Genomic DNA, 27,275 nt, shown 5'->3' on the forward strand with positions numbered 1-27,275 from the left:
AGTTACACATCATGCGTCGGAACACCAATTAATTTGCTGATTACATATGCATTCGTTACTTTTATCGTGTAACTCAAACATAGTAGTATCCACATTTTAGCTTTCTTTTGACAGTAGCATGTAACGGACGCACGCATGACCGCATGGTTTGTAATTCCACCTTAACCCTGCCAACATTTTTTGAATTTGGGGGCGCTTCTGAGAATCCCCACTACGTCGAAAACAATCATATACGACATCAAAAACTCGTCGAAAAAGCGCCGTCACTATTGAGAAGTTGTACCACGCCAAGTTACTACGAAAAAGTTTCTCATCAGTGCAATTATTAGGTGCCTATTTAGATCAATTTCGAAGGACGACAATAAGAACCCCTGCAAACTATCAGAAAAAGTGCATTTTAAGGTAATTGTCGAAGAATCATTGTGGTCAAGTAAAACACGATTGTGTAGATGTTTATTGATTTGATTAAACATTTATAATTTCTTATAAATAAAACATTTTTCGGTTTATCTCATCACATTTAACATAATTTTTTGCATTAATAAAAGAATGATGTTGAGTTTTAAGTAGCAAGTTACATATTGCAGCGTCTATCAGCCAGTTTGTTTATTTTCGATGGAGACAGCGTCCCTGGAAAAATATTTGAAAAACGATCACTTTATTCTATTTGGAAAGTCGAAAATTGTTCACCATATTCCTTTCACAATTTTAAGCGTAATATCTATGTTTTCAGAACTTTATTTTCGTTTTTATTTAAATAAAATATAACAAGCTGGTTGCGCTTGGCGTTTCACAAAAAATAAAATGGCTCTTCTAACAGTAGTGATGGCAAAATACTTTCATGTACATTTTGTACTTTTTGATATGCTTCCCCCATCACAGTTCGCGATGGTTGTGGTGACATTTACGAGTCTGTGGTAGCGATGAGGATGAAATGGAACTTTGAAATGCTGGCAGGGAAGTCTTGAAATAAAAAACTAAATTATTTTTTCTTTATTAATATTTCCGATCAACATTTGCAATTATATTTTTAAATGGAAATATTTTTTCTATTTAATTAAAATGTTATTGGCATAATTAATATGTTAATAAAAAGTGTTCATTCAATTTCTTAAAAAGTTAAATGTATTAGTTGATTTTCAACTTCATTCAACTTTTTAACCCTATTTTGGTTTTTTTCTGTGCACAAAAAATTTTTCATACCAAAAACAACAAATACATAAATAAATTTTCTTATATGCATCTTTTCTTAATGCGCTTTACAGATTATCCGTTATTCCGGACGACAGTGCTCGTGTCGAACATATCCCATAAATTGTGCACATTATAAGTTAAGTCCGAAGGAATAATCGATACTGCTGCATGTTTATGGGATCGATAACACATTTACCGATTATTTAGTCATCGCCGACAAGTCGTATCGATCCGACACACTGTAAGATTCTTTACAAACCCCGACATTCCGTCCGGAATAACTGATAGTCTGTAAAGCGCATAAGGTGGGTACTATGTTTGTTGGCACGAAAAAAAATTCACTTAACCATTCTTTCGCGTTGAAAAATGCGAGTGTTGACAATACATTTCGAACGAAGAAAACAGCTATTTTGGAGCTATTCCGCGTTTATTTCTCCGCAATTTAATTGACAACATCGCCAAATGTCATACTATTTTTACTTATACATACGCAGCAGCTGATTGTTTACATACACGCATTCATGATAATTGTTTTGAAAAGTGTTTTTCTACCAGTTTTTGGATTGTTTTGCAAAAAAATCTCATACAGCACTGGACACTAATAATTGTTAAGAATAAAGCTCCAGCCGCTCTACTCCTGGTGTCTTACCACATTCTGCAACAGCTTTTACAACATGTGGTACATTGTCTTCTTCAGCTTTTCCAAATGGATACCGTCAATTTGTAACGCACATCAAAAAAACATATAATTCCGGTGTTATGCAATCTTTTACATCATCCGCAGCAATGGGTTCATACCCTGCCAGCATTTCAAAGTTCCATTTCATCCTCATCGCTACCACAGACTCGTAAATGTCACCACAACCATCGCGAACTGTGATGGGGGAAGCATATCAAAAAGTACAAAATGTACATGAAAGTATTTTGCCATCACTACTGTTAGAAGAGCCATTTTATTTTTTGTGAAACGCCAAGCGCAACCAGCTTGTTATATTTTATTTAAATAAAAACGAAAATAAAGTTCTGAAAACATAGATATTACGCTTAAAATTGTGAAAGGTATATGGTGAACAATTTTTGACTTTCCAAATGGAATAAAGTGATAGTTTTTCAAATATTTTTCCAGACACGCTGCCTCCATTGGGAATAAAAGTATTGGCTGATAGACGCTACAACATTTAACTTACAACTTGTAACTCAACATCAATCTCTTATTAATGCATAAAAATGTGTTAAATGTGATGTGGTAGTCGTATAAATGTTATATTTATGAGAATTTATAAATGTTTCATAAAATTAATAAACATCTAAACAATCGTGTTTTACTTGACCACAATGATTCTTTTACAACTATCTTAAAATGCACTTGGTCTGATTGTTTGAAGGGGCTCTTATTGGCGTCCTTCTAAATGTATCCATAAGGGCTCCTAATAATTGCACTCATGCGATACTTTTTTGTAGTAACTTGGCGTGGTACAACTTCTCAATAGTGACGGCGCTTTTCCGAGGAGTTTTGGATATCGTATACGACTGTTTTCGACGTAGTGGGGATTCTCAGAAGCGCCCCCAAATTCAAAAAATGTTGGCAGGGTAATTCGTTCAGCAACAAACTTAATTCGTTGGTGTCCACAATATCTACATAATCGCATTGCATTAACAGTGGACAAGAGTGTACTTATGCACATGCTGTTGCCGCCTCACTAGCAATTTCAACTCCAGTGGTCACCACCACAGTTCCCACAAAGGATAATAACGCCATTTCATTTGCCAATGTTGTTACATCGGGGGGAACAACCAACTTAAGCCCATAACTCAAGTTCAAGGGTAGTTCCTAAGCCAAAGTCACTGTTCCCGACTTATATTTCGTCACAAAGGGATGTTAGTGTTCTATACCAGACTCTTCGTTGACTGAAATTAATACATTGAGAAGCAATTGGCTGGTTTACTGAAGGAGGTAATACTCTCCCAATGTATAAGTTCCAATAACTATTTCAGTCACGTTATGAAATTCAACCAGTGTTTTGAATTGATAAAATGCAAGAATGCCGCTATCGTTTCATTCCAGTATATCGCAATCATTTTGGACAAATGATGAATACAAGAAAAATAAAAATTATTTAATTATTTGCTATAAACATTTATTTTGGATATAACTTTGTTCAGAAAAATTTACTAATTTTATATTAAAAAGTATAAAACGTATAAGACCACCCAATTACCTATACCCCGGTATATAAAAATAAGACAAGTTCGATTATAATTTTATTATGATTTTTTATTAATTTGTACATTTATACACTAATTAAAGACCCTAGAACACAATGTTTTCTTTTCTGGATTATCAGCTTTCTTTCATTAATATTGTTATATTTAAAAATTTTTAATTATCATTTCTCATGTTGTTTCCATTAAAAATTAAAATTGCATTAACATTTCTTTTGTTCAGTTCTCATTCATTTACGCCTCTTACACACAAAAAACGAGCTCGCTTAACAAATAGAAAAGGGAGCAATTACGAGGAGCGGTAAAATAATAAAAAAAAAATACAATTCATTTCTTTGTAAAAAATGGGTGTTGAATGTAGAAGCACTGGGTTTACAGAGATAAGACGAAATCGTTTTTAAGCATATTTTAAAAAAGAAATCTTCATCGATTACATCTGCAGTATTATGACAATTAACTTCTTCTACTTCTTCGTGTTCTGTGCAAACATTATGTTGCATAACATTAGTCAATTCTAAATTAGCAGGGGATGATGATGGCCTGGTTGTATCTCTACAATATGACGCTGATGGAATGCTATTGTTGCTGATGGCTGAAGCGATGATGGTACTGTTGTAATAGGCGGAGTTTCCAACGGGCATCGGTCGCCGATTGGAAACTCTTAGAAGACATTCCTTAGGGGTAAAATTTCACCCAGCCACTTCTTCGCCAGCAAAATCCAATTTAACAACATCACCTGGTAAACATTCCTCCACATCAACTTCATTCTCTGCCGTATTTATACGGTTCAATGTCATTGTAATATCTGGACCAGACTTAAGTCCCACGGTAGCTCCTGCTAAAGCCATTGTAATGGTGGGAACAACAACATTCGATCCAGCTGCTGGTGATACTATTGTGGATGATTGTGAAACCACCATTGCATTAGTATTGCATTTGTATTACTAACGGCAGCAACAGTCGATATTGCATTTGAAGAATTAGTAATAGTGGCTAATGTTGGAGTATTTGCTGCCACCCCAATGGGACCACTCACTACTTGGGCGGCCGTTGTATTTGGTTGTTGCAACACAATATTTGCGGTCACAGCCACTGTGGTCGTGGCAGGTGTTGTGGGTGCTATGTTGGAGTTGTTCACTGTAGCTGATGTAGTCAGGGATGTGAGGGCAGATGCTACTGTGGCAGAAACGGCTACAGAACCAGATGCTGTTATATATGTTATATACATATAGCACTCCGTTATTTTTATTTCGTCAATCGAATTGCATTTTTAAATAACAACGCGAACCACTTTTGTATTCTAATTTAACACAAATCATTTGAATAAATCAATTATTTCTTAATTCACATTACAAATGGCGCCATGTTTTGAAACTAACTAATCTCAACATATGGAAGGATTTAAAGCCGACCTAATTAGGGACTATGCACTTTATGTCAGTTTTTCAACTCGAAAAAAAAACAAAGTACCATAAATGAAAAAATATTTCGGTAGTTCTTCGCATTTTTGGTTTTGTATGGGATTTCGCTTCGGAAACCGAACATAGTACCTACCTTTATATGAAATGTGCTTATATCCATTACTAACTGTAGATGTCATTGTGAACGCCGACGGTTAGGTCGATTGTAATTTCTTCATGCAGTTACGTCCCGTTGTAATGGCAACCCTGAAGATGTCAGATATGTTAATCACACTGCCATCTCTGGATAACAACAACAAACAACTAATAACAAAAAACAGCTGTTTGCTTCACAATATCTCGCTAAAAACAAAGAATACACGTCATAAATTTTTAAAATTCGGGAGTAGTAATATTTTTAAATATTCTGTGAAAATAGTGGGGAAATATTCTTATTATTCAGATAAATTATGGAAATTTTAAAAAGTTTTTACAGAGCATTCAGAAAGGAAAGCCATATATAGGATTTTGAAGAATTTACACGAAACATCGACGGTTGTAAAAAGGCCAACATGGCAAAACAGAGAAGGCATTCCATGAGGAAAGATAGCCACTCATCAAATCCTTGTCTTGACTCGCAACCAAGATTCTCCTTAGAAGTTAATGATTTTGTGGTGGCAGCAGCAGCAGCTACGGCAACAGGACCAAGAAATTCCTTAGTTTTACATCTAACATATCACCATTTACTGGTCTTCCTCTCAGGTGTATTGGCTGCTTGTTTATACTATCATTCGCCTTGGACGCAGATAAATCAACGACAATTACAACATCTTCCAACTGCTCACTATTTACAAGTCAGAGATGATTTTGCAATTTATTCTAAAGATGATAAGCCACTGCAAGATCAACAGGCCATCAAAGAATTTCAGGATGGCGCTGCAGTGGCCAGTATACCAGACGATGATGCCAATATTAAAGAAGCATTGGCAACATTAAAATTAGGTCAAACCATGCTCGAGGCAGGTAAGGAAGATAAAGCTCAGAGACTTTTTGAACATGCTCATGCTCTTGCGCCCAAGCATCCTGAAGTACTATTAAGGTATGGCGAATATTTGGAGAAAAGAGATATAGTTCTGGCAGATCAGTATTATTATCAGGTAAGCCATCGATCTGGTATAAATTCCACTACAAATTGGTAATACCATATAAAGCTAAATCCAGTGTGCACTGGTGAAGCTAAGCGCTTTGACCTTGCCTAATATCAAGGTTTCCGTGAATATGTACTTTGACGTTTGTTTCTTTCTAGGCGTTAATAATCAATCCCAGTTGCTCCGAAGCATTGACTAATCGACAACGTACTGCTGCTATTGTACAGTCGATAGATGACAGGCGTTTATTGGAATTAGATCATAAGCGAGATGCCCTTTCCGGCATACACGAATCGAACGCAGCTCTAAGAAGGGCTAAGAAAGAGGCTTATTTCCAACATATCTATCATTCGGTGGGCATTGAAGGAAATACAATGACATTGGCACAAACTAGATCCATTCTAGAGACACGCATGGCTGTCGATGGAAAATCTATTGATGAACATAATGAAATTTTAGGATTGGATTTAGCTATGAAATATATCAATGCTAGTTTAGTTAACAAGTAAGTAAAACATTTTATATGCCTGGAATGTGCCAAAGTTTTATATTGTTCTTTGTTGCATATTTAGAATGGAAATAACTCTCAAGGATATTATGGAAATTCATCGTAGAGTTCTTGGTCATGTTGATCCAATCGAAGGTGGAGAATTTCGTCGAACTCAGGTTTATGTTGGTGGTCACATACCTCCCGGTCCAGGAGACCTCTCCATACTTATGAGACATTTTGAGAATTGGTTAAATTCCGATCAAGTTTTGTCATTGCATCCTATTAAGTAAGTTCTACTTAATAATGCTTTTGGTGTTCTTGTGATTTGATTTAATTCCTTCCGTTCTATAGACATGCCGCGTTGGCACATTACAAACTGGTGCACATTCATCCATTCATTGATGGCAATGGCAGAACTTCTAGACTTTTAATGAATACATTACTGATGAGGGCTGGCTATCCACCAGTAATTATACCAAAACAACAAAGGTAATTTTTCTTTAAGAATTAATAGGGAAGATGTGGGTAGTTTAGTCAATCTTGGGTGCTTTGAGGTTTGGCAAGGGAAAATAATAATAGTAGCGATGACATAACTCAACATTCTTAAGCAATTTTTTTAGAAATAAAATTTTGAAAAAATTTTGATAGAAATAAAATTTTGACAAAATTTTCTATAGAAATAAAATGTTGACAAAATTTTCCATAGAAACAAAATTTTGACAAAATTTTCCATAGAAATAAAATTTTGACAAATTTTTCGATAGAAATAAAATTTGGATAAAATAAGTTGTTTGGATTTTTTTTTGTAAAATGTTCTCTAAATTTTGGTAGATTATTTTTGGCTCGAGTGGCAATCGTGCATCCCATCCAATCTAAAGTACTGGTCTTCACTTAAGATTGGATTGGATGCACGATTGCCATTCGAGCCAAAAATAATCTACCAAAATTTTGAGAACATTTTACAAAAAAAAATCCAAACAACTTATTTTATCCAAATTTTATTTCTATCGAAAAATTTGTCAAAATTTTATCTCTATGGAAAATTTTGTCAAAATTTTGTTTCTATGGAAAATTTTGTCAACATTTTATTTCTATAGAAAATTTTGTCAAAATTTTATTTCTATAGAAAATTTTGTCAAAATTTTATTTCTATCAAAATTTTGTCAAAATTTTATTTCTAAAAAAAATTTGTCAAAATTTTATTTCTATAGAAAATTTTGTCAAAATTTTATTTCTATAGAAAATTGGTCAAAATTTTATTTCTATAGAAAGTTTTGTCAAAATTTTATTTCTATAGAAAATTTTGTCAAAATTTTATTTCTATAGAAAGTTTTGTCAAAATTTTATTTCTATAGAAAATTTTCTCAAAATTGTATTTATAGAGACTTTGTCAACATTTTATTTCTACAGAATAATTTTGTCAAAATTTTATTTCTATAGAAAATTTTGTCAAAATTTTATTTCTATAGAAAATTTTGTCAAGATTTTATTTCTATAGAAAATTTTGTCAAAATTTTATTTCTATAGATAATTTTGTCAAAATTTTATTTCTATAGAAAATTTTGTCTATAGACAATTTTATCAATTTTTTTTCTATAGAAAATTTTATCAAAATTTTATTTCTATAGACAATTTTGTCACAATTTTATTTCTATAGAAAATTTTGTCACAATTTTATTTCTATAGAAAATTTTGTCAAAATGTTATTTCTATAGAAAATTTTGTCAAAATTTTATTTCTATAGAAAATTTGGTCACAATTTTATTTCTATAGAAAATTTTCTCAAAATTTTATTTCTATAGAAAATTTTGTCACAATTTTATTTCTATAGAAAATTTTGTCAAAATTTGATTTCTATAGACGATTTTATCAATTTATTTTCTGTAGAAAATTTTTTCAAAATTTTATTTCTATAGAAAATTTTTTCAAAATTTTATTTCTATAGAAAATGTTTTCAAAAGTTTATTTCTATAGAAAATCTTGTCAAAATTTTATTTCTATAGAAAATTTTGTCAAAATTTTATTTCTATAGAAAATTTTGTCAAAATTTTATTTCTATAGAAAATTTTGTCAAACTTTTATTTCTATAGAAAATGTTATCAAAAATTTAATTTTTATAGAAAATTTTGTCGAAATGTTATTTCTATAGATAATTTTGTCAAAATTTTATTTCTATAGAAAATTTTGTCAAAATTTTATTTTTATAGAAAATTTTGTCAAAATTTTATTTCTATAGAAAAATTTGGCAAGATTTTAAAACAGAAACACAATCATTCAATGTAACCCGTATATACAAATCGTACACACTACCACGGGTCACTTTCGGAGTTGTTCGAACCTAGCATCGCTACAGGAGTATAAAAATCTAACTTTCAACCAGTCTAACTTTCAACCAATCTAACTTACAACCAGTCGATTTCATGGCAAAATTACCGAAAAGTAGAAGTCTACCTCAAAATCGAATTTTGATTTTTTTAAGTTTGTTTTTGCATTGAAATGAGAAGGTAATGTTCCCTCTCTCTCTCTCTCTTTATGCTTAAAATGCACCCGAAAATTGAAAGTTTACTTGAAAACTCCGAAAAGTCGAAAATCTACTTTTTCAAAATTTTAAAAAGTCTGAATGATGAAAATCAACTTTTCAAAATTTCTTGGTGCAATGATTGAAGTGCCCGTCTTGTATACGGAAGGTCATGGTTTCAATCCCAGTTTCGACAAAACACCCAACAATTTTCAACGGTGGATTATTCCTTCTTAGTAATTCTGGTGACATTTCTGAGTGTTCAAAGTCGAAAGTCCTCGTTTCACAAAAATTGATTTCCCAAATTTTGAAAATTGAAAGTGACTATTTTCTAATTTCGATCGCAATCCCCATCTCAGGAAGCCATTTTTTTATTACCTCTGATCAAAACAGGTATAGGGTTCTATCATCTTTTATCCTGTTTTCGTGGACCGGTAAATGTGGTGTTCAGCTTTTCGTATTTATAATTTCAATGTAAAATTGCCAATATAATGTCATATGTACACCGAAAGAAATTGGTTAGTAAACACAACAAAAAAGTCTGCCAAAACAGAAAAAAATTACACCAAAATTTGTTAGGGTTGAGTTACATAATCCGGGCGTTAATGGAAGGGTTGATATTTTTCAGTTTGAAGCACTCTTTCAAAGAGAAAATTCAACTCTTCAATCAACGGACGCATTAACGCATGGTATTTAACTCAACCTTTATAATTTAACAAAAACAAAAAACGTTCGGTTTTGGAAAATAGTCCCTTTTTTAAACAGAGTTCCCCCGATTTTCAAGCAATCTGTTTTTTATCACTCTATTCCTAATCTAATTTCATGTTTATTAAGTGGGAAAATTTTTTTAATAATAGCAGGAAAGATGTACTCATTTGCTTTTTAGCTCTTTTTAGAAGATTTTGTTCTTGCACTTAGGGTAGGTATAGTGGCAACACTTTATTTCAGGCTCACTTAAAATATTCAGTCCATTTTGATACCACATTGGTAAATTTGGTTTTTATGCTTAGTAACAAAATTTCTTTTAGTGTATAAAGCTAATTGTAAAATAAATGTTTTTTTTTTCTTGTTTTTCAGACATAAATACTATCAATATCTCCAAATTGCCAATGAAGGTGACATAAGACCATTCGTACGATTCATAGCCGATTGTACGGAAAAAACACTCGACTTATATCTATGGGCTACCAGTGATTTGCCCCAACAAATACCAATGTTGGAACAAACCGAAAATACTCTGGCTAATATCGATAAACTCCTAACGCCAAGTGCCTCAGGGACATCGAATGACAACTCACCAGCCACCACAAGTCCATCCAGCAATAGGTCAAACAATAAAAACATCAATGCTGTAGAAGGTGATTTCTTCGATTCCGGCTCTGGAGAAATTTCCTAGCAGCGATTTATAGTTCTCTTTATTTTCCACATGATATTAAGACGTTTTATAAAACTTACTGTGATTAAATTTCTCTTTAACAAACCACAAATGTGTAAATAGCGTGCAAAGCAAAACAAAAACCAAAAATCTATATACCAGCCTAATTTAAGATACCATAACAAAGTTATATCTTTATTTTATTTTTAGATTTATTAGACACTTTCTGAATAATCTATTTTTTTAGTTTCTAATAGATAATAATGACACCTTTCGATTAAGGTCCCTGACGATAAACAATATGAATTGCACAAGATTACAATTTGTTTGTATGTACAAATGTAAAAAAAAATGTTAGTTAATTTATTTATTGATCTATAAAGAGAATAAAATATACAAAAAATTACATGAAAGCATAAATACAATGCACAATAACACCTTTGAAAGAAAATCACATATTTTGGCAAATTTGTTTTAATCTCAATACAAAAAACAAAAACTATTTCTATATATGTCACAGCATCATTACATTCTGGCCTTTGGAATGTAGTCTTTATAGGTAACTTCACGCCACCAATCGGGTCTTTCAAAGACACCAGGAGCAGACATAACAGCACGTTGTAAATGCAAATAGACCTATGAAAAAATCATTAAAAAACATGACACAAACCAAAAAACGTCCTCGCTAGGAAAAACTTACATTGCCATCACTCATACCCAGAGGAGAATTCAAAATGAAATCTGGTGGGGCAATAGCATCAACCAAGCTAATTGCTTCATTCTTTAATATGGGTAACAAATCCAAAATTGCTTGTTGATACAATTCCAATTGGGAATTTTGACGGAAATATCCTCCCTGATAGAAAATTGCAGCATTTTTGGTCACCATATGACAACCGTACATTGACAATAATTTCAGCAAAGCATTTTTCTCGTTACTTTGTGGTAAATTCATTACAAAATTGTAAAAGACTGCGTAAATTGTTCGCTGTGCATAGACAATGGACAAAGTTTGAGCATTGAAAACTTGCATATTGTTGCGTGTCTCAAAGCCATCCAAACCTTGGCGTTTTAGATCTTCCACGCGTTTGACTGTAACATCCAATTGATAGGCTACCAACCAATTTAGAGCCTTCAAGAGACCTGAAAGAAAATTAATTAGTATTAAGAAAACCAAATCCAAAGTTCCGCCGGGCTGTATCTCTTATAGCCTTCACCATGGATCTTGTATACTGTTCCACCTCAAGATAATAACGATATTTTAAGGTTCATTAAATTCATAAGAGGATTTAGGTTACCCTGTGTCATGTCGGCTGATATACAACTAAACCAATATTTAGCTTGTAGTGCGTTCTAACTTTTCTTTCCATCGCAACCTTGTTCCACGAAGAGACACAGCCTTTAACGATTTCCCATAATTTGTTTTCAGTCCCTGTTTCCCAGCTGGGCCATGTTCCGAATCACCTCTTCACCAATATGGTTAACTCTTTGCCTAGTGAAGATAGGGCAGTGACAAAGGTAGTGTTCCAATGCATCATCGTCCTCAAAATATGCCCTACATGCAGCATCCTTTGCTGTTTCTAACCGACACAGATGTTCTCTCAATTCATGGTGCCAGTTCATTATTATTATCCACGGTCCTCCTGACCGTCGTCCATTTATTACACCTCCAGCCTCTTTCTTATCGGAGTCACCCAATAGTATTTTCGCTGTCCTTTCGATCGTTGCATTGGTCCACTTTGCTGTATGTGTCTCCCGTGCCCATTCATCCAACTATGCCCACTTCCCTATGTGTCCTAGCTCTGTTCATCGCCAGTTTATTTGCCTTTACGTTTCTTCTTATACCGGCAAGTCCTGGCATCCATATGGTGCGTATTCTGCCGTATTCCGAGTATTCGTAAATCATTAATTCGCTATTGCCTACATTGTCCTCTGTGAAAATGTTCACATTTTGTGAGATCTTGTTATTTCCGAGCCATTTAACATATTCCGCTTTTAGGATAGGAATAGGATCTCGGTGTCTGGGTCCTCCACATATACTCCCAGTCCCATTCTCTCACCCATCTTCGATCCATCGGTGTAACAGTTATTTCCCTCTGTTATCTGTTCTGGGGTCCCACTCTCGCAGAACCATCTTAATGGCGTCAGAATGCCACACTCGGCAGCCATAACCAACTTAGGTATACGGATGATGGATTGTTGTACTATCTGCCATTTCACACACGCCTAACCTATTATCCTTTGATGGTTCGTTATGTTTCGTGTTTCAGTATTGTAGTCATGGCGGCTACGATTTTGATCTGAAGCCCTTAGGTCTAAAGTCTAGTACCAGAGCTGCGATTGACGTAGTCTTCATGCCCCAGTTATGTCAAGACCCGTTGGAAAATTTCTTTGATGCACTTCATTTCCATTGATGCCTACCGGACTATCGACGCGTACCATTTATACCCCCATTATAGCCTACCGCTCTTCTGTACAGTGCCGAACATCTGTAGGCTTTTTCAGTCCTCTCTTTCATGTGACTTCTCCAATTCAGTTTCTGGTCTAAGGTTACTCCTTAGACATTACAAGACCCAAGGACTTGAAATTTAACCTTCACCGGGTTAACTTGCATGCCCCTGGTTCATGCCTAGTAATATGTCAAAATTTATTTTTCGACATTGGAAAAGTTGAATTTAATTTTTTTTCAGAGTTTAAAAAGATTAACTAACTAACTAACTAGATTTAGTATACGCCCATCCTATGGTGAAGTCGCTAAAAAATTGAATCTAATTCCATTTTGACTTACTATGTGGACAAGCAACTTCCTTGGCGTTCTTCTCTTCAGCTTTTTGTTTCAATATTTGGTCCATATCTTTTAGGAAAGCAACTGTTTTTAAAGGAGACACTTCTTCAAAATTGGCCTTTCCCCGTTTTAGACCAACTAACCAATTGGAGGCTTGTTGGATTAAAGTATTGTTCTCTCCCTCATAAGTGCAATTAGCATCGTTATCATTTCGCAAATCGCCCAGACCAGTTGACTTTAAATAACCATGTCCGCCGCATGCCTCTCTACACTCCTGGATACCATCACGGGCCGCCCATGTACAAGTGGGTTTACCTGCCGAACTCACAGCATGAATTTCCATACCAACTGATGAGGTATCTTCACCCATAAACGAGCGGGTAGTCATCTCAACATTTTCTATACCCAACCACATACTAAAGACATGTATAGCATAAGCTGTGGCCAAATGAGGAAAGAGGCGATATTGCTGGAAATAAAAAAACGAAAGCGCGGATTTAGAATTTTGACAAACCCATTCACGAATTCCGAACTTTGGTAGATCCAATCTTCCAAACATTCTCTCGTATATGATAAACTTACCTGTGATTGATATTCAATAACAGCCCATTCTTCAGAAGTTTCATCCGGTCCAAATTGTTTACGAGCCGCTGAGTATCTGGTAGCGATTGTTATGGCTTTGCCCAATGCCACATTGGCTAAATTGCAAATGTTGACACGACCAGCAGATAGAGCACCTAAAGATGCACCCAAACGCTTCCGGCTATCCTTGATGGGACTGCTATAGTTACCCTGTTCGTCAATATCACCAGTTTTAGATAATAAATTATCCTTGGGGATACGGTAGTTATTGAACATGACAAAACTAAAAGAGAAAGAAAAACGAGTTGTGTTATAAGTTTAATAGGTTATGGTGAAATGAGATGTTGAGCTTTCGTCGCCTTATAAGAAGAGAATTTAATGTCTCCGTTTTATGGTGTACTGAGAAATACTCCAGGTTTGGTAACATATCTACTCTATAGGAATTCTGCTGTCATATAGTGAATAGATTGTCTGTGGATTTGGAGGCGTATATCCTCAGTGATATTTATTTATTTATTTATTTCGAATTTCTATCAATGGAATGGAAGATGTTTAACCGATCGCAGATGTCATCAACATGTGGCCTAGAAGCCATGATTGTAAACTATAATCTTGAGTGCCATGTTTATGACATCTGCTATCGATTAAACATCTACATGTGACTGTGTCTAGGTTATATTGTTTCTACGGATCTACCCATGTGTTCCGCTCCTGCTCGTCGACTATCTTACTAATCTCTAAATTCAGTTCCCTGATTTTAGTATCAGCAGGGTTATTACGATAGCGCTCATCACGTTCGTCTGCATGTCCCGCCGCTTCTACAGGGAAATTGGGCCCGACACCGAACACACTCTAGGCAACTTGGGAGGAGTCGGAAGCCCACAGATGCGACGTTCTCTGAACCGCTCCCAGTCATCTTGCTTTTGGTTGATAAACGTCCGGCGTAGAGGTTATGAAATCGAAGGGTCTGGCAATGGAGAGAATTTCGAGGACACGTATTTTTATCTGAGTTCATGGGTTCTACTCGCACAATACCACTCAATATACCATAACCAGGTGCACAGAACAGCTACCCGCGGTATATACACATTGTATATCGAAATCTAAACAGGACCAGACTACTACTACCCCTATACATTATGTTTAGGGGTCACTAGTATCTGCCATGAGAGAGATAGGTCTATACTGCACGGAAATATGGAAGCTAGGCCTCCATTTCCTTTATGATCTTTACGCAGCACATAGTATCCATCACAATGGCGTAAGCTACATGTGACAAGGTTTTGGACCGCCTGCAGGTCTCCATTGCGTATTACTGACGTCAGTAATATCAATTGGCAGCCATTTCCGCTTTTTTTTCCAAACAGTAAAAGGCAATCGAACGTCACAAATGTGGATTTCGAGATCCACATTTACCTTTTTTGTCCAATATGTGAATATACCCAGTCAGAAATTTACGATGGTTATAAATATTGAGCGTTGTAACAGCGATGGAAGCCAACGTTGAAACAACGCTTGCTAAACAAATTAATTGACGGTTTTTACATAGTAAATTTTCCATAAAATTGTCGTTGAAAATGCATGTTCCATCAATGTCCAATGGTTTTTAATGAGTAATGGATGTATTATTGTTGATATGAATTGATTTATAATAGGATAATGTTCCTTTATCATATAAAGTGAATATGTACATTAACAGTGAAACAACTAGGAACAACAATTTTGGTTAATTTTACAAATGAGGCAATTGTAGAAAGTTTTAACTAAACTAAACGCTGACATCACGCCAAAACCCAAATATAAGTACTTATTTATCGACTAATTGAAGAAATTTTGTTAGACATAATTACTTTTTTTCACAAAAATTTTGTCAAAATCCTATCTCTATAGAAAATTTTGTCCAAATTTTATTTCTATAGAAAATTTTGTCAAGATTTTATTTCTATAGACAATTTTGTCAACATTTTATTTCTATGGAAAATTTTGTGAAAATTTTATTTCTATTTATAAATTACCTCTTAGTTGGAGAGGAATATTTTGCAAAATCTACCAAAACATTGAACATCCTACAAGTCTATCAAGCAGTCAAAAATTTACCATTTTTGCTGGAATTCTACCAATTGTGGCAACCGTGTTCCAAATACACCAGTGTGAGACAGGGAGACGGACATTGCAAAATCGATTCAATCTAATTCTAGGTTAGGTTATCTTAGGTGGCAGCCCGATGTATCAGGCTCACTTAGACTATTCAGTTCATTGTGTTACCACAGTGGGGAACTTCTCTCTTATCACTGAGTGCTGCTCAATTCTATGTTAGGCTCAACGACAAGGGACCTCCTTTTTATAGCCGAGTCCGAACGGCGTTACACATTGCAGTGAAACCACTTAGAGAAGTTTTGAAACACTCGGAAATGTCACCAGCATTACCGAGTTGGGATTATCCAACGCTGAAAAAAAAAACATTTTGGTGTTTGGTCGAATCTGGTTTGGAACCCAAGGCCCTGTGTATGCAAGGCGGGCAGAAATAACATTTTGACAATATTTTCTATAGAAATAAAATTTTGACAAAATCTTCTAGAAACAATTGGAAAGACGTATGAAATTTTGTTTTTCAGTGATTTTTAATGATTGTAAAAACCATCGATACACCGTATAACGATGTTATCATTTTGGGGTTGTCAAAGCGTTCGTTAAACCATCGGAAAAGCGTATAAAATATTGTTTTCATGACGCTTTGAAAACGTTGTTAAATACAATCGATACACCGTGGAATGATGTTATCATTTTGGGGTTGTAACAACGCTTTTTCCCACCGTGTATCAACCGTTCACAACACTTTTACAACGCTTTTCCGATGGTTTTTTTCTGACTGGGTAGTGTCCGAAGACTTTTCCCTCTATACTATTCATTGCGACTAATTTCGAAAGGTAGCTAAAAAGGAAAAGACTATCGAATATCACACCAAAAATCTAAGGATATTTAACTGTTGGTATCTTTCAACTAAAACCATTTCAAGGCGGCATTTGGTGGTGGGAGAAGGTTAGGTTAGGTTAGGCATAGTGGCAGCCCGATGTATCAGGCTCACTTAGACTATTCAGTCCATTGTGGTACCACATTGGAGAACTTCTCTCTTATCACTGAGTGCTGCCCGATTCCATGTTAAGCTCAATGACAAGGGACTTCCTTTTTATAGCCGAGTACGAACGGCGTTCCACATTGCAGTGAAACCACTTAGAGAAGCTTTGAAACCCTCAGAAATGTCACCAGCATTACTGAGGTGGGATAATCCACCGCTGAAAAACTTTTTGGTGTTCGGTCGAACCAGGAATCTAACCCACGACCTTGTATATGCAAGGCGGGCATGCTAACCATTGCACCACGGTGGCTCCCTTGGTGGTGGGAGAAGCAACTTAGAAACACAGAATTTGAGTTTGAGGGATGATTCAAAATAATATGTGGTATTAAAATCCTGTAATTCCTGAAAATTTTCAAACAATTTCATCCTCTTGCTTCGTAGCATATATATACGCTTAATGCAATTTTGTAACGTTTGCTTTTGAACTCTCAGCGTCGACAAAAAGTTTCGACATGAAACTTTAAATTTTCCAACTTACCCATTATCGATGCCATTCAGACCCACTTTCTCTCCTAAATCACCAACTGTAACACCAGGGAAGGCCAACAATGTTCTATCATCACGTATGGGAACCAAGAAGGCACTTAAACCCACATACGTATCATCGGGAACATACAGTTGAGCGTAGACAATCGCATGTGTGCAAGTTTTGCCCAAATTACCCACCCAACATTTGGCAGCTTCAAAATCGGGTGTATGTATAATGAACTCTTTGGTTTTATTGTCATATGTTGCCCTGGTACGCATGCCACGAGCATTCGTGCCATGAGATATTTCCGTCAATGCAAAAGCTCCAACAATTTCACCATTTTGAATTTTTCCAGCGTATTGACTCAAGCGTTCTGTACCCAAAGTTAATAGCGTACTAGGGAACATGCCATTGGAGAGGGAGTATTTTACCGAAAAACTAAATTCATAACTGAACATGGCTTGAGCAGCAGCCAAGGATAAACGTGGATTTGAAATGTATTCAGCGAGGCCATAAAAATTCTGGTGATACAAAATATGCTGACGCTTATTTGCCAATTGACGTTGGCGTTCCAGGGAAGGGGTTTCGGGCTCACGCTGGAAATCGGCATGTCGTTCCATAAACTTCCAGATGCGATGCTGAAATATATGAACAAGTTAATACACCACTTTCTAAACATAATAATCAGTATAATAAATCAAATTTAGCCTATACGCTATCAGATTACAGAATAACAGCGATTAAATAAACAACAAGAAGAAAATAGTATTAAAATAATTATAGATAACTAAGTACTTGTAGCACGTAAGCAATACACTCCAAACAATTTCCTGTCGAGTGAACATTGGAATGCAATGTGAACAAGTATATACGGCTGTAAGTTTGGTCAGGCCGAATCTTATGTACGCGTAGAAACTTCTACTAAAGACTGTTATCAACAATCGAATTACTTGGGTTGTGGCAATACTTGCCGATAGCAAGGGTTAGTCCATACGTGGTAAATATTAGGCCAAAAAAACAGATTAACCCTTTCACAACCGATGTCCACTTAGAAGGACATTCGAAAAAGTCAACAAATTCTATTTTCCCACTTAGTTTCTATTTATTTCTCGATGTTATTTTAAAGTAGAGGCTTTAACCTAAATAAGCTATAAATATTTTCCATATTGGTGAGTACTAAAATACATTTTTATAAAGTGATTTTACAATAAACGAACAATACGAAAATTTGAGACAATTTTTCTATTATATGTTTCTAGTAAATGGACATTCATACAAAAACTATAGCTGATACTACTTCGGGTTCTTTTTTGTATTTTTTCTCACACTTTGAAAGATATTATAGGCCAAATAGCGCTTATTTTCGCAAGGCCAGTTGGTCACAATTCAAGAATCAAGTTTTCAGAACAAGCTCATATAGCTCTTGAAGTAATTGAGGTAGGTTCTCAAAATTACAATTTTTGTTCTACATGCCGTTAGTACAAGTAGAAACAGAAGAAAAATTAAAGTTTTAAACATTAGGTTTATTTCGGTAGTGAAAGGGTTAAATACGTATATAATTCAATTCTTGGCCGGTATATATAGGGGAGTCTACAAATATTTACAATCCGATATGAACTTTTGCGCGGTAAGTAGAGAGCCAGAATTTAAATATGGGGGTCGCTTATATGGGGGCTATATAAAATTTTGAACTTGATATGGACCAATTTTTGTGTGATTGGGGATCGATTTATCTGAGGGCTATATATTACTATAGACCGATATGGATCTAGTTAGGCATGGTTGTTAACGGCCATATACTCGCACAATGTACCAAATTTCAACTAACTCGGATGAAATTTGCTCCTCCAAGAGGCTCCAAAACTAAATCTGGGGATCGGTTTATATGGGGGCTATACTACATCAATAACAACTACTTGTGCCAAGTTTCAAGTCGATAGCTTGTTTCGTTCGGAAGTTAGCGTGATTTCCACAGACGGAGAGACAGCCGGAAGAGATGGACAGACGGACGGACATAGCTAGTTCGGCTCAGAATTTCACCACGTATCTAAAATAAGTTAGATTTAGTGACAGTCCGTTATTTTAGGCTCACTGAGACTATTTAGCCATTTTCTCAGATATTCCCTCTTAACATATACAGTACAAGTTTTGTTGAGTTTATGACAAGGGGCTTCTGTTTTCTAACGATTCGGGTTTAGAGAAGTTTTGAATAACTCAGAATTATCAGCTGAGAGAAAATGTAAATATGGAGACCCATATTCAACCCTTAAAACTAAAAAAATGGTAAGAATAAATAGATGGTGTCCAGCAATATCCTTTAGAAGAAACAATATACTGGGCTCCTTTACTTTCAGGCTCTCACTGATCTGCTGGAGTGCAGCTTAAGGAACGTACTTACCTTCATCTGGGCCTCTGGTTGGTTGTTCTAAGATTTCTTTTAAAGAAGACGGACAAGTGGAAATTCTGAGACTATTTCAAAGGGGACTACATCGGAAAAAAGTAGATGGAAAGATTACATCCAGGAATCACAATGGACCTATATTGGTCTAAGTGGACATCAATTCAACACCAAATTGATGTCAACCTCTACAACCTAAACTAACCTAATAGCTCATTCACATTAGGCTCGAAATCTACTAAAAGTGGATTTGAAATCCTTTTTTTATAAGGCAAATGACAGTTGAAATCTAGTTAAAGTGGATTTTGAAAGTGTAATACCGCATTCACATTACACTTCGAAAATCTACGTTAACTAGATATCAACTGTCATTTGCCTTATAAAAAAGGGATTTCAAATTTACTTTTAGTAGATTTCGAGCCTAATGTGGATGAGCTATAATGTGTATGAGGTTTAAGACTAAAAGCCAGTATTAAGTTCGTATTTCACTCGTGAACACCAAATTCAAATCGTCCCGAGACCAATGGTTCGTCTAGAATGAATCTAAAATAACCTTAGATATATTTGCTACAAAATCGCCATGAACTAATGATTTATGATTTTCCAAACAATTGTGATTCGACAGACTCTAGTTCTCGAGATATCAACGAGTGATTTTCGACGTTTCGTTCGTCTTCCACGAACAGGCAGTAAGGCCGGCAAAAAGTTCGTGTTTCACAGGGGTAATCTAAATTATTCAAAGTTACTATACTGCATTATTTTAAGGAATGAATGCCAATATAACTTGATTTTCTAATATTCAACTTTGAGGTTGAATAAAAATAGGTAATGCATTTTTATTTGTTGTGATATTGTTGAAGATAAAATAATTTCCACGTGGACAACCAAAAAAACAAATGCCCAGTGGTAAGTTCAAAAATTTGTTATGCGATCCCATTTTCCGCCAGCCGTCATGGTATTCCGTTGCGGATTTTGGGCTTCCCATAAGAAATACACGTAAACAAGTGTTTTTACTATGGTGATATATCAATTTACTATGGTGAAAAACAATTTCTTCTTTGGAGTACTCATTACTCATAAAACTAATTTATGTTCGTTTTGATATAACCAACGAATGTCAAATTTCATACTAGCCCTCCTAGGCTAGTGAAATTATACTCACCTCGATTTACGTCAAATTTTTACCAATGCTAGTGAAAAGTTTCGGTTTCGAACAGGCCCTTAGGGCGTAAATATGACCATAGCGATGGGCGGTAGCCGAAACATTTTTTCGCGACGACAAACACTTACACATTAGAAAATGTTATTTTTGTATGGAAATCGCGATATATATCAATTCAGTAAATCGTGAATACAATCATAAGTTGTGCACCGATGGTAATGAAATAAAGCTCATTTTATTCGAAATATATTTATTTAAGTGTTTCTAGACCAAAACTTTGATTTTTGTTCCATATTTATTTTTTAGATTTTTTTTTTCAAAACTTGAACGATATCTCTAAAACTACTTGGAAAATTGAAAAACATTGTAAGCACGGTTTAAAGAGATTATTTGGAAGTTTCGGATTTTTTTATTTTAATATGGTGTACCGTTTTCAAGTTATTCCAATATATGTAGCGGAAGTGCCTTAATTTTGAACATAACGTTATATCTCGAGCTGATAGAAAAAACCCAAGTTCGTATATGTAAGGGAAAATAAATCCGTATATGAAAATTCATTTCAGCGCCACCTATATGTGAAAAAATGAGTTATATACGAATATTTTTTTTGCGATATAATCCTCCGTAGAAATTGGCACAAATTGGCCAAACGGGAAGAGATAGAAAAGCCAAATTTTAACCAAAGATAAACTGAAACGATAGCTTTCGATTGGAGTGAAAACCTTTTGCCAGAAATCTTTCGAATCGGAGTAATGTTGCATATACGAAACAGAGAGAAAAGTGACCACTGTGGCCAAATGGAAAAAGATGGGGTTCCAGATTTATATGTGAAAGATAGATCTTTTAGTGCTCTATCCGATGGTAAAAACGGATATTGCGAAATGTGTTTGGGAGTCTCAATATATGGCTTGGAAAAAAGTGGACGCACTGCTCCTGGAGAGAAAAGTGACCACTGTGGCCAAATGGAAAAAGATGGGGTCCCAGATTTATATGTGAAAGATAGATCTTTTAGTGCTCTATCCGATGGTAAAAACGGATATTGCGAAATGTGTTTGGGAGTCTCAATATATGGCTTGGAAAAAAGTGGACGCACTGCTCCTGGAGAGAAAAGTGACCACTGTGGCCAAATGGAAAAAGATGGGGTTCCAGATTTATATGTGAAAGATAGATATTTTAGTGCTCTATCCGATGGTAAAAACGGATACAGCTAAATGTGTTTGGGAGTCTCAATATATGGCTTGGAAAAAAGTGGACGCACTGCTCATAGAGAAAAATAGAAAAGATGGGGTTCCATTCACAAAAATATCACTAAAATATTTTAAATTGAAAACGCAATCATTTAAAAAATTAACTTTTTAATAAAATTCAAAAATATTGTAAACAAAATGAGTGAATGTTTTTTAACACTTTAATTCAATAAACAAAATTTTTCTCGGAAATAAACATACATACACTCAAAAAAAGATTACTTGGATCCAAAGATTTTGACCTTCCCTTAAGTATTTTGGTGTTGATTCCGAGCCAAAGATGCGGTTTCTTTAAAATAAAGAAATCTCATTTATCAAATTTTCATTTTCTTTTCGCGGTTTATTAATAAAAGTACTCACGTTATTTTAAGTACTCACGTACTTAAAATAAGTCTTAGCCTATATTTGAAACGTTTTGGCCAATTTGTGCCAATTTCTACGGAGGATTATATCGATATTATTCGTATATAACTCATTTTTCACATATAGGTGGCGCTGAAACGAATTTTCATATACGGATTTATTTTCCCTTACATAGTTCGTATTTGGATTCAGCGACCTCAAATTAGTAAAAATTTGCTATAACTTTCTAATCAATACAAAAAAATTAATTTTGTTCCCTTATGTAATTAATGACAACACTATACCATTTCCAGCCAAGGAATTAGAATAGATTTTAATTTGGCGGCACGCCGCTAACCGTCGCGGTTCGTCACGGATTCTGGGCTTCCCATAAGAAATACACATAAACAAGTGTTCGACTATCGCTATGGTTGTATTTGCACACCTACTCGCAAAAAATTATCGCCTACCGACAATCGCTATGATGTATTTACTCATCAAGTAAAAATTAATTTCCCTTATTTAGTTGTCACCCTGTTGTAGCTACGGTCAGTTTGCCATCGATAATTAGCTACAACGATTTATTTAAGAAGCAGCAAACTACTAGTTAACATAATTGTAGCATTATAATGATAAAGGGCGCTATAAATTATTCATCATACAAAACATAAATGCAAAACAAATCTAATTGGCGCGAACACTATGTACACCACAGTCCGCTCTTTTCGACGCTATATTATAATGAATGTTTGTCCGAAATACAGTGTCGAACAAAATTATGAAAAAGAGAAGCTACAAATGAATCGGTTTTGGTAAGGACATAATTATTGGCATACCCAAAAAAAAACATTGGTATTTTCCTTTTATATTTTTGGTAAATATATTTGATTTTTTTATTAGATTTAATAATCTTAAAAAGATAATGAGATGCCAGAAAATACTAGCTTTAGTGGGCTTACGGGACCTCTGGCAAAACTCCGAGCCAAGGGTTACGTGTTCCAAATTGAAAAAAAAATCTATTCCCTGACCAAAAGTTTGCCCAATTGACAACTTATGCTAAAGTAGATTGGGCCAATCGAACAACTTGTGCTAAATTGTATATAAGCCCGATTTATTTTGGTGCAAATCGGGAAATTAATGGAGAATACACAGTCGGTTTACAATTTGGAGTAAACAAAAGAGAGAAAAATTATGTTAATCAAGACTTGAACACACTGATCGAACATGAACACCTAATTCTAAAGAGGAGACAAAAATCGTACGAAAAATCAAAATTAATCTTAAAGTACGGACCGCAGTCATATTTTTTGAAAAAAATGCAATTTTTTTTTTAAATTTTCTTTGTAAACCGAATATGAATATAAACCGGTTAATTTGGTGATATCCGCCTAAATTTAACTATGACGGATAGAAACAAATGTTTGCTACAAAATGGAATCAGTTATTTAGCACTTTTATATCGAGCAGTTTTTGAGTTTTGGGCTGTTTTGTAAAAAACCCGGATCCAAAAAACACGCTTTCATCTGTATATACAGAACGGATATATTGAATAGATCTATTTATGCACAATTTGAAAGGGATTATCATTAGCCTGATAGAGATGTACAGTATGTCAAGAAAGTCTTTTGACATTGCCAAATATTTCAAATTCCAGAAATAATTGAAGTAAAAATCGAGTTGTTAATTCGTTTTGAGAAAAATAAAATATGTATACTTTGCAAAATACATAATAAAATATTTTTTAAAATTAAATTATATTTAATTTTGGAATAAAACATAATTTTTTTTCCTATTGTCAAAACACTTTCTTGACATACTGTATATTTCTAAGTAATCGGTTCACCAGAACCGGTTTTATATACGATTATTAACTTAGACTTTAGAACCGAATAACCGGTTACCCGGTTACAGCTGCCAGGGAAAAAAATTGTTGCTATCTACTTTTAGAGTTCTACCATCTATGAAGTTTTTGAATCCACTGGCCAAATAATTCTTCCTCGGAAGTAACTGGAAAAAGGAAAAAAGTTTTGGCAGAAATCTGAGAGGTATAGCTAAACTAGAGTTCAGCCAAAATTTGCCGTGAGTCCAACGATTTCTTGTCATTAAAAAAGCTAAGTATGTACGGGCGCAAGTTCGGCAAGGCCGAATCTTATGCATGGATTGCGTAGAAACTTCTACTAAAGGCTGTAATCAACAATGGAATTACTTGGGTTGTTGTTGTTGTTGTAGCCCTTTGGAGTTGGTATTTTCGAGTTTTTCGGGAAATAAGTATACTCCAAATGGGGGTTTGCAGTCCTTGGACAGGGTTGAAAACTCTGTGTCCGCCCCCGGCCGTAGACCCGACTGCAACGAGGGCGGCTTGGGTTGTTGTAACACTTGCCGATGTCAAGGTATCTTAAAACTTGGACCGATATTGACCAATTTTTACATGAATGTTAGACACCATTTAGTAACACCACGTACTAAATTTCAACCGGATCGGATGAAATTTTCTACTCTAAGAGCAAAATCAGAGAATCGGGTCTATACGTAAACGTGGTTCGATATGGCCCATTTGCATTTGAATTTCATCAAGACCCTGAATATATATACTTTATGGGGCCTTAGACCAATATTTTGATGTGTTACAAACGGAATGACAAAGTTAATATACCCCCATCCTATGGTGAGAGTATAAAAAGTTAAAAAGTTTACAATTTTAAGAAAATATGGATTTCGAACTTAGTAAAATAGTGTGTACTTTATTTGTATAAATGTTTGTTTTTTTATTTTAAAGTACACACAAAATAATATTATAATTTTCGAGCTAACAATAAATTGTTGTTACAGAAAATTTTGAAGTTCAACTAAATTTTTGTTGATATAACAAAATGTTTGTTGATATAACAAAATTAGTTTCTAAAGTGACTAAAATCGTAATTGTATTTACAATATATGTTGTTAGCTCAAATTTAAACATTATTTTAATTTTATTGACAATCAAATTAATTGATATTTTTTTGTGTGTATGCAAAAATAATTAAGATAGCAGAATAGATTTCATGAAGCAAAATAAAAAGAATCGACTATAGGAATTGCTTACTTTTTTCCTTAATTTCTCAAAAAGAATCTTTCGTTTTTGTACCAACAAGTAATTAGTTTGGATTTAAAATTATAACCCATTTGTTTTCGTTTTCCATAACATGTGTTGTTTTATTCGAAAATTTTCACTGTGTCAAGAATTTTGCCCAGCACTGTATATATTAATAAAATTGGAAAGTGTGGACTTTGGTCTAAATTTGATGAAGTGGGAATTGATATTGTTGATGAATTGCGAAAATTGGTTTCTAGTGTTTATCAAAGGGCCCTTTGAACTTTGTTTCAGTGATTTTTGTGTTAGAAGACTTACCTTTAGACGTATATGATCTTCACCTTCCAACAATACATTCATGCGTTTGTGGCAAAATGAACTTTTCTCACGATAGGCCTTCAGAGGGCCTGATTTGAAATCAGGAAATATGGATTTATCTTCCAAAATATTTTTCGGCTGGGGTTCAGCTACATGTGAACCCTCGCTGGAATAAGATTTTTCGAGCCATAACATTAAAAAATTAGCAGTTGACATATTCACATAAATGCACACACACAGAAATTTAAAGATCAAATAATATTTTTTTTATATCTTGTATAAAATAAATCGTAGCGTTTAGGAATTAATCCAAGCTTCTATGTGAAGTAAACAAGCACAACAATGCTACGAATAACAACTGTGTCAATTCATTGCTATTTACAATTGAGATCAAGAGAATTTGGAGAGTTTAAAACCGAGAGCGAAAGCTAGTACACAATTTTGATTTTTTTATATCTTAAATTCGGAAAACATAAAACTTACATATCAATTTCCGTTACAGTGACCATGTTTAAGCGATAAATTCAATTGACTACTTTTTTTAGTATTTAGCAACCGTCCACGTCGATGATTCCGCAATAACTGTTATTGCAAATTTGAACTTTAAACAATAATTCTAACTACTTTGGTTGGTATGGATTTTGTATTATCTTCGATTACTTTTGCTATTTAAAATCTTATCGTTAATCTATTGATAATATTGGTCAAACAACTTTATTCACTTATTATCAATTTTTCTATGCCCGATTTATCATCAATCACTCCGTAATTTTTCACAACGTTCTCCACAACGTTGGCCCGCAGACTAACGAGTTTATGGTACTTAGCTCCTTCACTGATATTGTTTTTGTTACCATTGAACCCTGACCATTGTGTCAAATGTATCTGTGCGATACTTTTTTAATTTGTTTTGTTATAACTATTCGTGGTTCTTTTGTTATTGTTTTCAACGCAGACAGAAGTGTGCAGTGTTGCCAGTATTTAAAATAATTAGCAAATATTTTGTTGCGGGAAGTTTTTCGAAATAAGGTGGGTATTAAGTTCGAGTTTAGCCGCTAAAATAGCTAAAGTGAAAACTAAATCAGTAAGAAAAATGCATGAAATTATACATATTTGTTGCAGATTTCATTATAACTTGATGGGGAATATCCCAAAGCAAATTTTCACAAAGTTTGTATTCCTTAAAATGGATGATTAAGAAAAGTAATCGTGAAAAAATGACGTTTTTAGCGGCTAAACTCGAACTTAATACTCACCTATACTTGGGACTGGCAAATGTGTAATAACCCTGTAGGAAATGTCAATAGTGAAACAGTACTGACTTACTATTGACTGTGTCGCCAGTACTACTGACCAAATATACCCCAGACAATGTAAAATTCTATTGACATTTAACATGTACTTGTCATTGAGAATAA

The 27,275-nt window shown here is 34.5% G+C and overlaps 2 protein-coding genes and 2 long non-coding RNA genes across 6 annotated transcripts in view; 3 read left to right on the plus strand and 1 right to left on the minus strand.

Annotated features, from left to right (window-relative positions):
* The first annotated feature begins 1,554 nt into the window (after positions 1–1,554).
* Positions 1,555–2,530, plus strand: LOC142224233 (uncharacterized). The gene is made up of 2 exons (XR_012719083.1): positions 1,555–2,253; positions 2,321–2,530. It is a non-coding gene; the product is annotated as an uncharacterized LOC142224233 (long non-coding RNA).
* A 2,631-nt stretch (positions 2,531–5,161) lies between these two features.
* Positions 5,162–10,804, plus strand: Fic (FIC domain protein adenylyltransferase). Its single transcript, XM_075294018.1, has 5 exons — positions 5,162–5,974; positions 6,124–6,470; positions 6,538–6,741; positions 6,807–6,944; positions 10,051–10,804. The coding sequence occupies exons 1-5, from the start codon at positions 5,390–5,392 to the stop codon at positions 10,367–10,369; spliced, it is 1,593 nt and encodes a 530-aa protein (XP_075150133.1). The 5' UTR covers positions 5,162–5,389; the 3' UTR covers positions 10,370–10,804.
* Positions 10,671–26,718, minus strand: Acox3 (Acyl-CoA oxidase 3). 2 transcript variants are annotated; one of them, XM_075294008.1, is made up of 7 exons: positions 26,341–26,718; positions 25,858–26,023; positions 17,330–17,958; positions 13,716–13,998; positions 13,137–13,602; positions 11,049–11,491; positions 10,671–10,984 (listed from the first exon to the last, which is right to left on the minus strand). In XM_075294008.1, the coding sequence occupies exons 1-7, from the start codon at positions 26,364–26,366 to the stop codon at positions 10,874–10,876; spliced, it is 2,124 nt and encodes a 707-aa protein (XP_075150123.1). In that variant the 5' UTR covers positions 26,367–26,718; the 3' UTR covers positions 10,671–10,873. The 2 variants fall into 2 exon arrangements, with proteins under 2 accessions (XP_075150123.1, XP_075150124.1); XM_075294009.1 differs by lacking the exons at positions 25,858–26,023; positions 26,341–26,718 and adding an exon at positions 18,116–18,137.
* Positions 23,011–27,275, plus strand: part of LOC142224245 (uncharacterized) — a 38,010-nt gene continuing 33,745 nt past the window's right edge. For both annotated transcript variants that reach the window (XR_012719090.1, XR_012719091.1), the window contains exon 1: positions 23,011–23,281. This is a non-coding gene — a long non-coding RNA (uncharacterized LOC142224245). The remainder of the gene's footprint in view (positions 23,282–27,275) is intronic.

The sequence above is a fragment of the Haematobia irritans genome, chromosome 2, assembly GCF_050003625.1.
Source record: "Haematobia irritans isolate KBUSLIRL chromosome 2, ASM5000362v1, whole genome shotgun sequence".
Classification (NCBI taxonomy): Eukaryota; Metazoa; Arthropoda; class Insecta; order Diptera; family Muscidae; genus Haematobia; species Haematobia irritans.

Bases quoted from the DNA above. Each gene is read 5' to 3' on its own strand.
- Fic (XM_075294018.1), top strand. From the start codon at position 5,390: ATGGCAAAACAGAGAAGGCATTCCATGAGGAAAGATAGCCACTCATCA. The intron at 6,742-6,806 runs GTAAGTTCTACT...TCCGTTCTATAG, and splicing joins TTGTCATTGCATCCTATTAA to ACATGCCGCGTTGGCACATT. The intron at 6,945-10,050 runs GTAATTTTTCTT...CTTGTTTTTCAG, and splicing joins ATTATACCAAAACAACAAAG to ACATAAATACTATCAATATC.
- Acox3 (XM_075294008.1), bottom strand. From the start codon at position 26,366: ATGGTCACTGTAACGGAAATTGATAT. The intron at 13,603-13,715 runs GTAAGTTTATCA...TTTTATTTCCAG, and splicing joins TTATTGAATATCAATCACAG to CAATATCGCCTCTTTCCTCA. The intron at 10,985-11,048 runs GTAAGTTTTTCC...ATTTTTTCATAG, and splicing joins TGGGTATGAGTGATGGCAAT to GTCTATTTGCATTTACAACG.